Here is a 16,728-nt window from a genome sequence, read left to right as displayed (position 1 = left end):
TAAGTCTCGGGAGGAGTAGACTGAAATACACTGTGGGACTGGCTCACCGTTGCCCCTTTTCTTTGGCACGTTGGGGAGCAGTCGCATGCTGACATCGGATACTGCAGTCCCGCATTGTACGCGAGGGCATCGGGGGCCACTCACAACCCGGAGTGTCAAAGAAAAGAGCATCAGAAGTCTGCTGAAGCGAGGGATATGGTATTATACCTCTACCCCTGGACTTAAAGCCTGATTCCAGGGAAAGTAAAAGTTGTTCTTTGCAGAGGGGCTGCCCAGAGGTGCAAGGGTCAAATGCTCATTTTATGCCTAGAGGACAGCGGAAAAAAAAATGTTTTTTACTTACCTGATCCCCGCTCACCTGGCAGTCGGTGCTTTCCAATTTTTTTTTTTGTTCCCCTCTCTGCTCCAGTTGGGGACTGTCTCTTTGTGTCCTCGGATACAATGTAGGGCTATGGAGCTTCCTTTATAATTGACATCAGAGGTCCTTAGACTGGTGGAGTGAGGGGGGAGAAGAGTCTGCGGGGATCCCTCTAGCAGCCCGGAGGGAGCCGGTGGTAGCGGGGATTCCTGTCCCCTTGACATAAATGAGAAGCCTCACTGCAGGGGAAACCTTTATTTGCCTGGAGATGGATTTTTATGTATATTTAACCCTTGCAGTTTGGGGTTTAAAAAAAAAGAAAAGCTCGGAATTCAGCTTTTAGATCAAAGAATTTGAGAAAATCAAGCTGTAAGTGGAATGAATGTGTTTTTAAATTATCTTATTGAAGTATATCTAAGCCAATGAACAAAAATATATTGCAGCTTACCAGCTTGCAGCTTAACTTGTGGTGGCTGCATTTGTTTTCCTTTTCCTTTATTTCAATCTGGTGATTCTGCTATCATACCCAGTCATCTCTGTGGACCACAGAACACCTCCCTTCTGTGTAATGGAGATGAGGAGGTGTTGTATTTTCCCAACCCATTTCCCGTCCCTACGGTGACAACACTTTCCTTGTGATACTTTATCTGTAGAGGAGTATTGTTGCCACCCACTGACAGGAAGTGTTAGGAAAACAGAACCCCACCTCCCACTAATCATCTTCATTACATAGGTGGTCTGTAGTCTCTAGAACGGAGAACAATACTAATTGCTAACAGTGCAGGTAGGATCATCAGATGTATCAAATTATCTTTCAATTGTATATTTAGCAGAATAAATGGGGCAATTGACATTAATTATTGGGGTTTACATACACTTTAAGCATCTTGTTCATTTATAACTTGTATAGGCACAGTGACTGTTTACCTTTTGGATCAGCAAATAGAACCTTGTATTATGTGCTTCTGTATAGAAATATCGGTGTGTTGTATTAAAAACCCATCTTGTCTCTCAGTCTTACCACCGGTATTAGTGCCGCGGCACACGGAGATCTTAACAGAACTTCCCCCTCTAGATGACTACACACATTCCATTCCGGAAAACACTAATTTCCCAGCGGGTATCGAGCCTCAGAGCAACTATATACCAGGTAAGGACAAAACCACCAGCAGTTTGCTCCAACAGTGCTATGCTATTCCTTTTTGATCACAGCGGGCAAGTCCTCTGTCACCCCATCTGTCATACCATAGTTCTGGTGGCAGAGCTCACTTCATAGTAATGCAAAGACTGTTGAAGTGGAACTCTGGGCAAGCTCGAAAATGAGAAATATGATGCAGTCTGTCACTGGCATTACCAGGCTTTGTTCCTGAGTTCCAACAACAAATGTTGTTACTTGTTGATCCTTGCCAGTAGATCTGTCAATTTTCAACTTCCTGTAATAGGCCAAGCTCTCCAGCAAAAGTCGCATTTACAGGAGTTGGGGCACCATTTAACACTACCAGGCTTCTGAGGTTTTGGAGTTAAAGTAGTAGTAACGTCTGGGCGTTGTGATGAGTCATTTGGTCCCTTTGTGGCTGGACGTACAGTGTACGTCTCCCGTCACAAAGGGGTTAATGCATTCTCTGCCTTAGGGTAAAAACAGCCCAGCGCTTTTTTTTTGTCAAAAACGGCAACAGCCTCAAGCAAAGGTGGGTCTCCCTGTAGTAAATATTTTTTATAAAAAGGAGGCTTTAATATCACTTTAAATGTTTTGTCTCTTGAAATCCCATTTAAAACTACATGGCAAGCTAAGACAGGGCAGCAACAATGATGAGTGATTTCACAACTGAATTTAACAACGTTGTTACCCTGTTAAAGGAAGTGGAAAAATAACAGATCTACTGTTGGGATCACCAGGTAATATGTCTGTTACAGGGTGGACTATAAAAGACAATACTCCGGAGTTAAATCCTAAAAAAACATTCAAGCACCTTAACTATTAACAACAATGTATCTTATTTGTGTATCACTCGGCTGTAGATCCTCCAATCATCTCTGAATTGGTGCTGACACTGTCCTTCCTTCTGCAGGGGGGCTACATTTGTTCCCCATGGTCCCTGTGTGTGTTGTAAAGGAGTCACCGCTCCAAACTCACTCCTGTCATGGACTACAATCTCAGGTTTAGTTTCCTGATTTGTATTGAGATTCTGGTCCATCACAGGAGCAAGCTTGATGTGCGCAACATGCTGCAGCCAGGACTGTAAGACCAGGAGTCCCACAAAGCGGCATAGGAAGATGCTGTAATAGTAAACCAGTAAAATGACAGCTGCTTGGTTTCTCTGTATATGGGCTATCTGTATATTTCTCTCAGGATTAATCCCATCAACTCCCCTTCCTCCCGACAGTGCGATGTCTGCTAATTCCCCCAACACCGCTAACATCTTTCTGGGTTTCGGGTCTTTGGCCATATGGATTGGGTGGGCTGGGATAACTCCCGTGTATGGGCATGCATGCTGCGAATCCAGGCAGAGTTTACAGCTGACTTTCGTTCAGGAACGCATGTTGTATATTGTGCACTCATGACTTATTTTTTGTTTTTGTAGAAACTCCACCTCCCGGGTACATTAGTGAAGATGGAGAGACTAGCGATCAGCAACTTAACCAAAGCATGGACACAGGTACGGGATGCTACATATCATTAATCATTTCAGACCGTTAAATAATAAAGGTAAGGTAATTTTTTTGCATAATTTGCATAGTTTTTTAAATCTACAGGTAGCTGGCCTCCTTTTTTTTTTTTTTTTGCCCAAGCTTTCTATATGAGAATATCTTATCTAGCCGAGCCCTCCTTGTCCTCTAGATGCTACCGTTGTGTGTGCGAATCTGCAAACCAGTCACTTCCCCTAGCACAGGAACTGGATAGCGTGATCTCTCCTGCCATCCTCATTGGGATAGAGATGGCCACTAAATCATTTTCAGGGCCCAGTCACACCATCAAGAGTGTGTTCGGCCTCGAACTCATCCCAGCCGGCTCACTATGTTTTGGGGGCGTGGTGGTGCATTGAACTCAATGGCACCACAGCCAAGCCCCCCACCCGCGGTGCGATCGCGGCCACCCGAATGGGTGGCACATTAGTGCCTGCGTTCTGGTCGAGTGCGATCTGCAAAAAATAGTGCATGCAGCATTTTTTGCAGCTCGCACTGGACTGGAATGCAGTAACTAATGTGCCACATGTTCGGCGATGCCGGCAATCGCACCGCGGGTGGTGGGCGTGACTGCGGTGCAATTGAGTTGATTGCACCTCCATGCCCCACAACAAAGTGAGCCGGCCGGGGTTGTGTTCCAGTGCGTTCCAGAGGCTGTGTTTTTATAGGTGGTATCAGGGCTGCGGGCCTTTTGCCTACACCTATATGATGTATTCATTTTTACAAACCAAGTCTTGCACCTTTTTTTCTTTGTTCTCAAGAGCTGTGCTGGGATCAGCAAAAGTTCTTCAGTTCAGTTTTTCATCAGTTTTGTTATAAAGCAGAGACAAAGGACATGGATGGGGGCAAGACTAAAGCTATGCAGAGCCAGGAAAATCATGCAGCAATGAGATCTGGAGGACTGTTAATAGGGATAAAAGTGCATTTAAGAAGATCTCCAGGCCAATAAAATCTTAACCCTGGCAGTGGGACTACTCCCTGCATGCAAGGCTCAAGTGCTCGATTGTCAAGGGAGCTAAAATAACAATTTGACTCGCCCAAACCTTGATCCTGGCTGGCTCTTAGATCGTTCTCTGTAGCTTCGCTCCCCCTCTGCTCCACCTGTCCTAAGGTCCAGTGAGTCATCTAGTCCTGTACATTGTATAGGACATGAGGGTGCCGAAGGACATTCCATCGCTGGAGTGGAGAAGGAGACAAGCTGCAGGGACTGGTCTAGGAGCCGAGCACTTAACCTTTGCAGTGCCAAGGGTTTCCCCACTGCGAGGGTTAAGATTTAATTTACCCGGAGATAAACATCAGTCAAAGTACCGCAGCGCTGAATACTGAAAAATGGCCTGGCCAGGAAGGGGGTGAAACACTATGGCCTTCAAGTGGTTAAAAACTTTTTTTTTTAAATGTAAATCATTCATTCACACACCATGTATTTCTGTGATGACTCTCCTCAGTTCTAGTCTGCAGAGTCTCAAATTTTACCGGAATTGCTGTTTATTTAGGACTTGTGCACATTTGTTGCTAGTTTAATACTTCAGCTCCTGGACAGGAAGGGTGACTAACACTTATGTCTGCAATCTGGTACAATGTGGTCTGTAGGAGTACATTGCTGGTGTTATTATAATATGTCTTTATAGATCAACATGCTAATATTTGTATTGTCTTCACAGGGTCACCAGCCGAGCTTTCTCCTAGTACACTTTCCCCAGTCAATCACAGCTTGGGTAAGTCGTAAACGCTGTGTTGTCCAAACGTACTCCTGCATTTTATGTTGTAGATATATATCTATACTTTTCCACTTCTGTCAACAATGCTGTTCTCTCTGACGTTAAATAATACAACAGGGTTGTCACCCTGTGGAGAGGGTAGGCCTAGGCTGGGTTCACAGGGAGTGAATGTCTATTCGTTGGTGGGCCGATTTTTTTTCCAGCATGATTGTGGGGGACATGCTGAAAATTCCAGGGTCGAAGGGTGCCAATCAGCTGCAAGCACTCTTTGGGTATTCCGACAGTGACCGGTGCTACTGTCAGAATATAACGTACACAGCAGGAGACAGCGTGCACAGCCGTATCAGGCCACTCCCGGGAAGGACAGGTGCTGCGTGTGATTGTACGCAGCCCCTGTCCTTCTCTATAGAGTGTGAGGCCGTACGTTCACCCGGACTGCACACCTGTGCGGGTGTTCATACTCTTAGGCAGATAGGATAGATCCGAGCACGGACACCCGCGCAAATGTACTGTTTGGGTGAGCATATGGCGGCATACAGCCGCGTACTCCCATGGAGAACAGGCTGCTACGTACAATCACAGGCAGCACCTGTCCTTCCCAGGAGCAGCCCGATATGACCGTGCACGCCTCACGGATCTGTACGGGCCGACACTTAGCTGTGTGAATGAGGCCTTAGGCCTATTGTTGTGAAGGACTTTAATCAATGAGTCTGAGCTGCTATTTTAAAACTGGGTCCGATGGATGGATTTCCTAAAAATTATTCAAGATTCCCTAGGACGCTTAATTTTGTCTGATCTGGATGGAATTTGCATTTGCTATGCTAGCACCCAATGCTCACATACACGCTCTTTGCGTGTGCCACTTCCAGGCTACTCATGGCATGTATTCCCTCTGTAGAGTGTAATCTGGAGCTGTTAGTTGTTTACATGTTTCTCTTATATTCCTTGAAGTCTTCTTTTTTTTTTTTTTATGATGCCGGTTTCCCCTCCTGTCCCTTTTTATAATAACATCTGCTTATTGTGTCCCCTCCGCAGATTTGCAGCCTGTTACTTATTCTGAGCCAGCCTTCTGGTGTTCAATAGCTTACTACGAGTTGAACCAGCGAGTGGGGGAAACGTTCCACGCATCACAGCCTTCGCTCACTGTCGATGGCTTCACGGATCCATCAAATTCTGAGAGATTCTGCTTAGGTTTACTCTCTAATGTGAACCGTAATGCCACAGTGGAAATGACCAGGCGCCATATAGGTATTCTCTCCACCCATGGGTGATAACATTGTCTGTATTACTAACTATATGCCTGACTAGCTGTGTTATGGAGACCATTACATTTTTCTTGTGCATGGTGTTGCCATTGTCTAGGCCAGGGCTCCAAATTTCAGGTCATGAGCCACTAGCCAGGCCTGAAAAGTTACTCGCCACTAGTTGCCCTGCATAACGCAAACAAACACAAACAGGGCACAACACACACCAGCACAACGCACGGGGCACAGTACATTACACATACAGCCACAAAACAACGCACAGGACATTACGCATGCACATTCACCCACAAGACACAAATGGCACCCCAACCCATCTCTGTCTCCTTGAATTACCTGCTGGCAGGGGCCTGACACTTGGGACTAACTCTGGTCCCATGCATAGTTATTGCAGCTCAGGCTGCATGAAGGGGACCTGTGGCACAGTAAGCTGTTGGAGCCCCTCCTGTGGTCTGCCAGTTCAGCCCAGGGCTTCCCCTGTATTGTGACGTCCATGAATTTAGTGGTCTATCGTTCCACCTTCATCCTAATATAGCTAGCCCATTTCTGCCTCCCCTAGCAGAGGCCCTCGAGTGCCCAGATCGGTACAGAGTGTGGATCATGTGGACGAGCAGCATCTCTCACCAGCTCTCACTGCTCCCTGTTCTCCAGCACATGACAGACCAGGGTCCCCTAAAGAGGCAGTGGCCGCACACACACTCTCGTCACGGTGGCGCTGTAAAAGTGAAACTACAGCTCCCATAATCCTCGGTGCACAGGCAGGACGTCCTGTCCAGTTATATAACTTTGTGCCTGTGCACCGAGGATTATGGGAGCTGTAGTTTGACTTTTAGAGCGCCACCGTAACAGCAGTGGGTGAGTGTCACGTAGGTGGTATACAAGAGCTAGGATACAAGAACGGACCTTGGTAAAGATGGCTGTCGTCATGCAGCCATCTTTAATATGGGACGATGCACGGCTGTGGGCAGAAGCATAGGAGCAAGTCATCAGGCACTCGGTCCATGACTGAGTGACTCAATGGCTTCATTTCCACTCGCCCCCTCGCAATTTTCACTCGCAAATTGCGAGTGGGCGAGTGGAAATTTTGAGCCAGGGTCTAGGCAACATATACTATTGCTATTTACTCAACAGCAACAGTTTATGTATAGATTTGGCATTTGACCACTTGAAGTCCACGTGATATTTATAAATGTCAAGGACTTTAACCTCCTTAGCAGTATTCCTGAGTGTGGCTTGGGGGTAATTTTCTGTACCATAAGCGGTAACCCCGAGCCACATCGGGAATACACAGCGCGTCTCTTACTCGAGCCGCGCTGTGTCCTCCGGCATCTGTCTTCCGGGTTCCGTCCCTTGCGAGCATCCGCGTCACATGGGGGCGGAACCGGCGGGAGATTTATAAGTTTAAAAAAGAAATAAAAAATAGAACCAAAAAAGGAAAAAAATAAATCATACCACCAGGGAGGTTAAGTGAGCTTGATGCCAGTTTGTTCAGCCGGCTCCGAGGTATTTAGTAAAAGCAATCTGCTTGGTCACTGCTGAATACCTTTTTTATGTTGGCTTCCTTCTCCTCCATGGTTGGAGAGACCTTGTCACAAGACATTATATTTTAAACACTTGCAATAGTAGTATATGATATGTGCATGCGTAATTAGTAGTCATTAATCCAGGTCGTGGTATAGCTGGTAGTCACATTCAACTGGACCGCGTTCTGTAATGTTGAAGATGTTTTGTAGCTTACCCAAGACATAACTTCAGCTTTCTAGGGATCCATCATTGTGCTAGCACCATACGCTGCTGCTGCACCCCTCCCATGCCGCTGCAGTGTGTACACTCTTCCTGCTCAGTCTCCTATGCTGTCACAGGAGACAGAAGACTGAGCAGGGAGCATGCAAACACCGCAGTGACGAGGGGGGAGCAGCAGCTAAGACCAGCACACAGAGGGATCTGACACTCCTGGAACTTGGATTTGCGAAGAGCAAGTTGGCAAAAAATTGAGTACAGATCATTCACCACTACTGAGCGTTTTAAAGAAAACTTTCTATCTGGTGACAGGGTCTCTTTTTACTAAAAAAACAAGTAAACATTTAAGGGGCGCTCATGGTTCATGTTTTCTAGAGGTAGCACAGCAGCAGCTTTTTCCTTTCTTCTTTAACCGAAATCTCAGGTGCAAAAATTGTGTTGTGTTCACGCAGGAAGAGGAGTTCGGTTGTATTACATTGGTGGAGAAGTATTTGCAGAGTGCCTCAGCGATAGTGCGATTTTTGTCCAGAGTCCAAACTGTAATCAGCGGTATGGATGGCATCCAGCGACTGTGTGTAAGATTCCTCCAGGTGAGCTTTTATTCTGCTGCTTCTTTTTCTGCCCTAGGACATCCCCTTGGCATTACTCGGTCATATGAGAATTCTGCTGTATGACTTTAACCCTTTCCCATCCACATTCTGGATATTTAGCCTTCCTCAGCATGATTCCCCTCGCTGAGGATACATTAATAAATATACTTCCTTTCAGAAATGGAAGCGGAGTTTCCATGTTTGGGGGCTTAAGAAATGGAAGCAGAGTTTCCATGTTTGGGGGCTCTCGCTAATGATTGGGAACCAGTCAGTGGTTCTTGAACTTGTGATTGCTGTCAGTTATTTGCAGAATAAGCTTTCTGCCTGCAGAGGACAAAGATGCCATTGAAGCTTTAATATGTTACTGTACTTGCTGGATACAAGTACAGTATTAAATAGGCAGAACAGGGTTTTTCCTAAGTGCACTTATCCTCCAGGGACCCCAGTTGCACTTTTTTTTTTCCCCCCCCTTTCATTTCACTTGTCCCGAGTAGAATACTTGGCTCTCCCCCCATCTGAACCCCTTGGACCTGTTTTTTGTTGCTGCATTTTCATGTGTTGCCCTGACTTTTTGATGCATTTTATTCCATGGGAGATCAATTTGCTAAAAACTACACCAAAAAGGCAGCAGGCAGGATTGTTTTTTGTTGATCACACTTGGATCCAAACTGTTCCTCAAACATAACTGCAAAAGTTGATACTTAACCTTCCCCTTAACCTAACTTTCCTTTTACATAGGCCTTTCAATTAATCCTTCATCATTATGTGACTATATAGTCTTTCCTATGATTTTCTTAGATATACAGCTGTAAACCATGATGCTGTGTGCCAATATTTAAAATCCAACTCCAAACACTTAACTTAAAGAGACCTCATTGTCTGCTGATAGCACAACCTCCCAAAAAGGTATACTCCCTGCCCCACGCTCCCTTCCCTGCTGCAGGAATCCACACGGGCCTGGTGATTGGACGTTCAGTTTCTAAGCACAGTAGTTACTTTGTCCTGGCACCGTGCTCTTACTGCCAGGTTTGGTCACTGGGCTGCACATATGTTAGTCCTTGTATAATACAGAGAAACATTGATGGAAGATAGAACAATGTTTTATAGCAGAAGAGGCATGCATTGTCTCCTGCCATAACCGCCTACCTGCTAACTGTTTTTTGCTATGTAATTGTACTTCTGTTTTAACTCTCTTATTCTTTATAATGTAAACGTTTTGTTTTACTTGCTCTGAATATTTCTTTAATTACAGGCTGTAACCTGAAGATCTTCAATAATCAAGAGTTTGCTGCCCTCCTTGCTCAGTCAGTAAACCAGGGATTTGAAGCAGTTTACCAATTAACCAGAATGTGCACCATCAGAATGAGCTTTGTGAAAGGCTGGGGTGCCGAATACAGGTACTCTTTACTTGTGCAGCTCTCTACCTTGCTTCTCTCTCTCTCTCTCTCTCTCATGCCCTCTTTCTTCCTCCACCTTGGTAAGACCCATGCAATTTTGCTGCATGTTAAGGTTAAAAGGCTTCAGGTGAAACATTACTTTAAAAAGTTTATTTGTGCATTTAATTCAATTTGTCACTAAATTTTGGGGTTTAATAAGGAGTTGCGCTAATATTGCGCAACATAAAAATTTTCAACTACCACCATTTTATTCTATAGGGTCTTGGCATTCAGAAAATATATAATGTTGGGGGGTTTTACGTCATTTTCAGGCCTAAAATGTGGAATATAACATGGGTGCAAAAATTGAAAAAAGGGCCTCAGTCATGAAGGGGTTAAATACCGTTGACTCTGATGAAGGCAAAACCAAAAATCCTAGCTGCCAGTTTTACCCACCCCTACAATAAAGAGAATATTGCATCTTGACCTAGTGGCAATGTCAGATTGCTGCAGAGAAATGCAGAAGATTTTCTGTTGGATAGTTGCTTGTATGTTCTTAAGAGAACTATGGGGTAATCTTTTTTCCCCCCATAGTTCTCTTTAAGGTCACGTCAGGACATATACTAACCTCCTCCCGTGACCCAAAACTCAGTAGCCCGCTATATACGGAGAGCGCTGCAGCTTGAACGGATCCCGACAAGACTGCCGAGATCCACCCTGTTGGCTGATTGACAACGGACTCTGCCTATCTAGAGGCAGAGCCAGCTGTGCCCGCCCCCTCCCCCATCCGTTCCTCCACTCAGTGCTGGAAGATCGGAGGGGGGATAATACCTGCGGGCAGCAATGACTGACAGTCACCGCTCTCTGCAGTGAGATGATCGGGAAGTCGGCAATCGGCGGTGTCTGTTTGCTGATTTACCAAACAATAGAGCCGACCTGTGACAGCTTCTTTGTCACAGGTCAGCTTGAATTATGGGGATGAGTGTTTTTTCCTCACCTCATAATTCTCCTTTTTTAAATGTCTCATTCATGGCAAAGTGGTAGCGTCTGCTGCTGGAAGGCAAGAGTCATCACTCCACTTCTGTGTATGACCTTACCCCTGTGAATGAACACCACCCTCCTCATCACCAATACTTAATGTGACTGTGTTCAGGCCTGGCAAATTGGTTAAATCCCGCATGCCCCCCCATGCTTAGACGCACTCGTTTAGAGCAATGCAGCTCTGGCAGGGAAGGGGCTTTCAGAAGGCACAGTCACTCTGCTCAGAGTGGGCAAACTGACAAGGATGTCTTTATCAGGGGAGGTTAGTAACACCTACTGTTTGCTATTGGACTTAACGCTTTAAGAATATTATGTTTTTTCACTCCTGCAGCATTGACATGTCTGCTGTTTTTTGTCTTCCCCTGTCTGAGCATTTCTCTCCTGTCTTTTCAGGCGGCAGACAGTCACAAGCACTCCATGTTGGATTGAGCTTCATCTAAACAGACCTTTACAATGGCTGGACAAAGTGTTGACTCAAATGGGCTCTCCTTCAGTCCGCTGCTCCAGCATGTCCTAATGGGGCTTCTATCTTTATTTTTTAACCCCCTTGTACGACCTGTGGGTTCAATACGAAGTCTTGGCAACAGACTTAATTCAGCTCGTCTGTCCATTAGTATTTGTGTGTGGTCCCCAGGAACTGTTTACAAATCCAAAATAAAAAATACTGAGAAACAGCACTTGAGGTCCCATCAGCTTAAAGCACCTTGTTGGATAACGTTTTCTGATACCGTAGAGGAAAGTGCAGTGTGAAGTCACTCCTTACTTTGGGAAGGGATGTTTTAAAGGACATTTAATGTATTATTGGGCATATATCGGAGTGTCCAAATGGTTTAACAATAACGAGCAGTCCTCTTATGTGTCATGTATAGTTACTACATTTTTTAATTTTTTTTTGCTGTTATACATTTTTAGATCCTGATTAGGGTGTGTCTGTGATTCTAGAGAAATAAGGTGTTTGAAGGATGATTTTTTTTAAGTGCATGTTATTGTGGGCCCTTGGACACTACATTTTGCACCCTATAAAAGTATCTTTCCGGCTGTCTGCATTTAGGGACGGGTGGGGGTCAAAGGTTGTGTAGACAAGGGTACTCTGACTTAAAGTGTACATCTTACTAACAAACTTGTTCTGTAGCTGTCTGTTCTTTTTATAAACGTGAGTGGCAGGATTTCCTTTCATCCCTCTTTTCTCTCCCTATCTCCCTCTCTTTTCCCCCCTTCTCCCTGGGCTGCATTGACTACATTAGTAATGTACTTTGTAAGTACAGCTAGTGACCTTTGTTGGCTTTCAGAACAAACTTTGTGGCCAGTGTTAGGTTGAATAATCACTAGGCTAAGTTGCGGAAAGTGATTACGCGCCTGTATAGCGTATCGTTACCCCCATCCTGCCGCCGGCCATGTTTGAAGAGTTTCTTCTTCGAGGGGTGGGGGGGGACAGGCGGAATGTTCCACTCGCCCGGTTTGTGCCCACCGCGTAAAAAAATTAAAGGCTTCCTGAAAACATGCCCTGCTGTGGGTCATTGAAGATCTGGAGTTGAGGATGCTTGCTGTAGTACATAGATGCAATTCCGAGACTTTTCAGTGGTAAGCAGAAAGCCAAACCGTAAAAAAAAGCGTAATTGGCAAAAGCATTTAACATTTGTGAACTAGTTTTACCAGTAGTTCGGTGTATTGGTAGAACTCGTGAACTTGACATAAGCTTTGTGCGTGTTGCATTTGCCGAATATGTGAATACACTAATAAAAGGTTTAATTCTCACTTGGTGTCGGTGTGATTTTTCTAAGTCCTGGGTGTGGTTTAGTCACCCTCTTGTCAATTTGTATGCACTGCTTGTACAATTAAAGTGAATGGGCAGTTTTGTTACTCAGTTGTGTACTTTTGTTTGCTAATTACTCCCCAAAAACACTTTAGTGAAATACCCAGGGCAGGGGTAGCCAAACTCAGGCCCTCCAGCTGTGGTGGAACTACAAATCCCATGAGGCATTGCAAGATTCTCACAGCCACAGATATGATCCCCGTAGAGATGCATCATGGGATATGTAGTTTCACCACAGCTGGAGGGCCGGAGTTTGTCTACCCCTGACCCAGGGCATACATACCATGCCCTGTCATTCACCCTTCCCCCTCCACTGCTTTTTCAGTAGAAACAAAGGTAAGGAGAAAATCTTCCAATGGGGGCACATATCTAAGAGGGGAATTTTCCCTCACTTTGGGAAACTTCATCTTAACTTCCTGTTGCATTGTAGGGTCAGAATGTATAAATATTTCCCATTGTTACACAGATGCCAAGCAATAACCTGGTTGGGATCTTGACCCTTCCCTACTCTATCCAAAACTCATCCATTGAGGGACACAGGAATTCAGATAGTCTGGATGTGTTGCCGACTACAGGATAACTGAACACTGGCAGACAGAAAAATTATAAACCAGCCCCCGTAAAACTCCTTGTACCCAGCATGCCTCAGTATTTTACTATTCAATTCATGGATTTTTTTTTCTTCCATTGACTTCGATCAAGACTCCTTGCTACACCACTGCTTGAGCTGGTCTCCTCATAGCAGGTACCTGGATTACTGTTTCCTAATCCTGACTTGGGAGTGCTGTACCCAGATGCTGCTGTACTGGCTGTGAAGGGCCAGACTGGAATGTGACCTTCGGGCACTGGGTTCTGCATTTTGGTGATTTCCAGACCTTTGTGTAACGGTTAAAGTCATCCACCAAGCGCTTTCCAGGTCCAGAGCCTGACACTGTCTCTGGAGACCCATTCTGTGAGTAACAGTGTTTGCACAAAAGCATCGGAAGCTAGCTTTCTATTGCACCACTGGGCTCCTTTCAAATTTCCAGTCACCACCAGTTTCACCACGGTAAGGGTTAACGCTGAGGGTCATGGGTGGAATGACACAAACGTGCTTTGCGTTCTCTTGTCTGCCGTTCAGTGTAGAGGAAGCCCCATTCTCCTGCTACTCCTTTTTTTGCAATGCACTATGTGGAACTCCGGTCTGTTTCCACTGTCTGCCTCCAGTGACTTGGTCACCTCCTGTCCGTCTGACCCTCTTTAGCACCAGCTGCATGGCTTTTTGAGTACCTGAGGGCCTTTCCCCACACATTAGAAGCAACATGTCTGCACATAGACAGAGATTGCAGTCCCAATGCTATTGGGGACTCCAGCCCCTAGTGGTTCTGGAGGCATCTTATCAGCATCCTCTGAGGGAACTGGTGCCTCTATAGTTATAGGGTGTTCACCTGATTTCCTCCACTACATTGGGTCTCCTCCATGTCCACTCAGGACGTCTCGGCTTAATGTGCTCAACTGACCGGTCTCTAAAGGTGCTTTAGCACCATATTCTGCAGAGTCTATCGCTGACCCTCAGAGCTCTTAGATCAGGCCGAATCACTAATCCGTGTGACCATCTTGAACTTGGATTCTGACTCCTCATAGTCTCTCTCTGAAGAAGAAACTGTTTTTCAGGCTTGACGATCTCCTTGCGTCTTCCAAGTATTACAAGTCTTTTTAGATGTTATTGATGCAGTGTGCACTACTCTGAATGTGGAGGATGTCCTTGCCCTCTCCAGCCTTGGTTTTTAGAGTCCATACAGCTGGGAAGACCTTCCCTTTACACAGCTGTTCAAAATATTCCTCTATGCCGACTGTACACTATCCCAGGCTCCACATGTGCAATCTAGCACTCTTCCCCTTGTGTGCCGCATGGGTCCTTATGTCCATACAGATGCTCAGAGCACTCTGGCTATGCTGCTGAGATGCTAATGCCATATCCAAGGAGCATCTGAATCTGCTTCAGCCCTGCACTTGACACTATGATTAGGATTGTCAAGGAGGCCAAAGCCTACTCCTGCCTCAATGTAGGAGCCTGACTCCCACTTGGCCCATGGGGCTCAAAGCCAGAGGTCTGCTAACCCCTCTAAAAGCTGCCTGCATGAAGATGCACACCCATTTCTTTCAGTGGGGTACTGATTGTACATCCTGGCGTGTCCTTGGGTAGTTTTGTCTCACATTCCGGTGCAGGAAGTGCGGCTTTGCGCTTGTGTGCTAATCTTTTTCCTCCTGTGCCCCATTCACTTGCTACTTATTGCAATGCCCCAAGCCTAGTTTCCCTGGGTTCCTCTCTCTTGGAGCCCTTTGCTCCAGTCATGTTTCTGGAGCCATCATCCAGGCCTCCCTTCCCCTCCTCGGAAAGTCCCTTATTCCTGCAACATGAAGTGCATGGTACACCTCACTGTTCTACAGAGGGATTCCTTGACTTGGCTGCTTGGGACCAGCTCTGGATGCCTCCTACCTGGTAAGGAGACCTGGTTCATCAATGCTGCTCGGGCACACCTGCTGCTTCTTGGAGCAGTGACCCTTGTGTTCAGTCTCTTGCCCTTTCCTGGCATCCCTATAGTGGGATGCTCAAACAACCTCCTTTTTGAGTCCTCTTTTATGGAACCTGGTAGTCAACACCTTCCTGAAGGGCCTAACACCTGCAACATCTGGCCAGATCAGGCTTCACTGGATTCTACTACTGGCCGCTACCTGAGACCAATTCCGTTAGTTTGGATGTTGACTTAACATATGTTTGCCAGTGTTCACTCTTCCTGTAGGTGGCTATGTAACCCAGGTATTCTCAAATTTGTGCAGCATGTGTAGTGGCCACAGGGTGTTTTACAGAACCAAGTTCACTGTGGTCCCTGTCCCTGAAGACTGCTGTCTTGTGGGAAATGTTCACAGGGGGACAAAGACTTTATGGGGCTTGTTCCCTCCCCTTAACTGCCAAGTTAGCTGTCACTGAGGGTAGTAAGTCTGGGCTTGTCCCTACTCAAGTACCCAGGTTTTCCTTTTCTCCCTATGGGTCAAATTTGGGGTTCCAGCAGCAGGGAGGCGTCACTGGGTTCTACTACTGGCCGCTACCTGTGACAATTCTGTTTGGATGCTGACTATAATCTTTTTGTTTGCCAGTGTTCACTCCTCCCGTAGGTGGCTATATAACCCGACTGTATCTGAATTGTGTCCGTCAATGGACTCCAAGAAAGGATTTTATGGGACATGCAAAAATTCTATTTCGTCTATACATACATTTTTAAATGAATTACAACTAAAAAGCATGAAATAACTGGTTCCTGTTACCAAGTCTCACCCTGTCCCAAATGTCAGAAGCTCACTGATCAGTACTTTACCCCCCCCAAAGTGCTGAAGGTGGTTGTGTAACCACTGGACAACTATGGGAAGTATCCAAAAACCTTTTTCCGTGTGCCAGCATACATCTAGTAAATGACTAGATGAAGGAAATGAGGGCCCACTAACACTGAGGTGCTCTGTTGTGGTGCATTAGCGCACACCATTCATTTGAATGGGCTACAAGCGGACCTAAAATCGGACAAGCACCATTTTTTTTTTTTGCAATCTCGGCACACAACACACGGAAGTGCTTATCATGCATTCTTCCCCGCATCCCTGTGCCGATCGTGGATGTGGGTGGGCGGTGAGCGTGAGGCGGGGAGGAGGTGCGGCGTGTGGAGCGTGGGTGCGGCCAGGCGGGTCTGGCAGCGGCAAGCGTGAGGTGGGGAGGAGGTGTGGCGCGCATTGTGTGTGGAGCCGTGAACAGGGCGAACCAATCTGAAACCGATTAATCGATGAATGAAAAAGTTGACAACTTTTTCAATAATCGATTATGTCGATTAGTTGTTGCAGCCCTACATAGGTGTAAATAGTCCCTTGGAGTTATATTCATTTTTAGTGGGTAGAATGGCCAAGCAGTAAGACAGACAGATGACATAAACACTGATATGAACATTGCTTACAAGCAGAATATTCTACCTGGAAGGGTCTACAGAGGGGGTTCCTATTGTTATCAGCCCAAGACATCCGACTGCATTTAGGAGAGGCTAAGCCTGAATGGAAACACCAGGAGACATGAGGTAAGAGGTATGGGGACATCAGTACTGTGAGTTTTGTATTGTGTAGTT

General features: G+C 45.8%; 1 protein-coding gene across 2 annotated transcripts in view; it reads left to right on the top strand.

Moving 5' to 3' along the window:
* The window catches only part of SMAD2 (SMAD family member 2), a 60,083-nt gene extending 48,658 nt beyond the window's left edge, over positions 1–11,425 (top strand). For both annotated transcript variants that reach the window (XM_018555730.1, XM_018555729.1), the window contains 7 exons: positions 1,374–1,508; positions 2,941–3,015; positions 4,705–4,758; positions 5,797–6,009; positions 8,216–8,353; positions 9,606–9,750; positions 11,164–11,425. In XM_018555730.1, coding sequence (XP_018411232.1) covers positions 1,374–1,508; positions 2,941–3,015; positions 4,705–4,758; positions 5,797–6,009; positions 8,216–8,353; positions 9,606–9,750; positions 11,164–11,287 — 884 coding nt within the window. In that variant the 3' untranslated portion in view covers positions 11,288–11,425. The remainder of the gene's footprint in view (positions 1–1,373; positions 1,509–2,940; positions 3,016–4,704; positions 4,759–5,796; positions 6,010–8,215; positions 8,354–9,605; positions 9,751–11,163) is intronic.
* Positions 11,426–16,728: the final 5,303 nt, after the last annotated feature.

Source organism: Nanorana parkeri, unplaced genomic scaffold (genome assembly GCF_000935625.1).
Source record: "Nanorana parkeri isolate BGI_ZX_2015 unplaced genomic scaffold, ASM93562v1 scaffold210, whole genome shotgun sequence".
Classification (NCBI taxonomy): Eukaryota; Metazoa; Chordata; class Amphibia; order Anura; family Dicroglossidae; genus Nanorana; species Nanorana parkeri.
The sequence above is the reverse complement of the archived record's forward strand: the minus strand, read 5'-3'. Positions and strand labels throughout refer to the sequence as shown.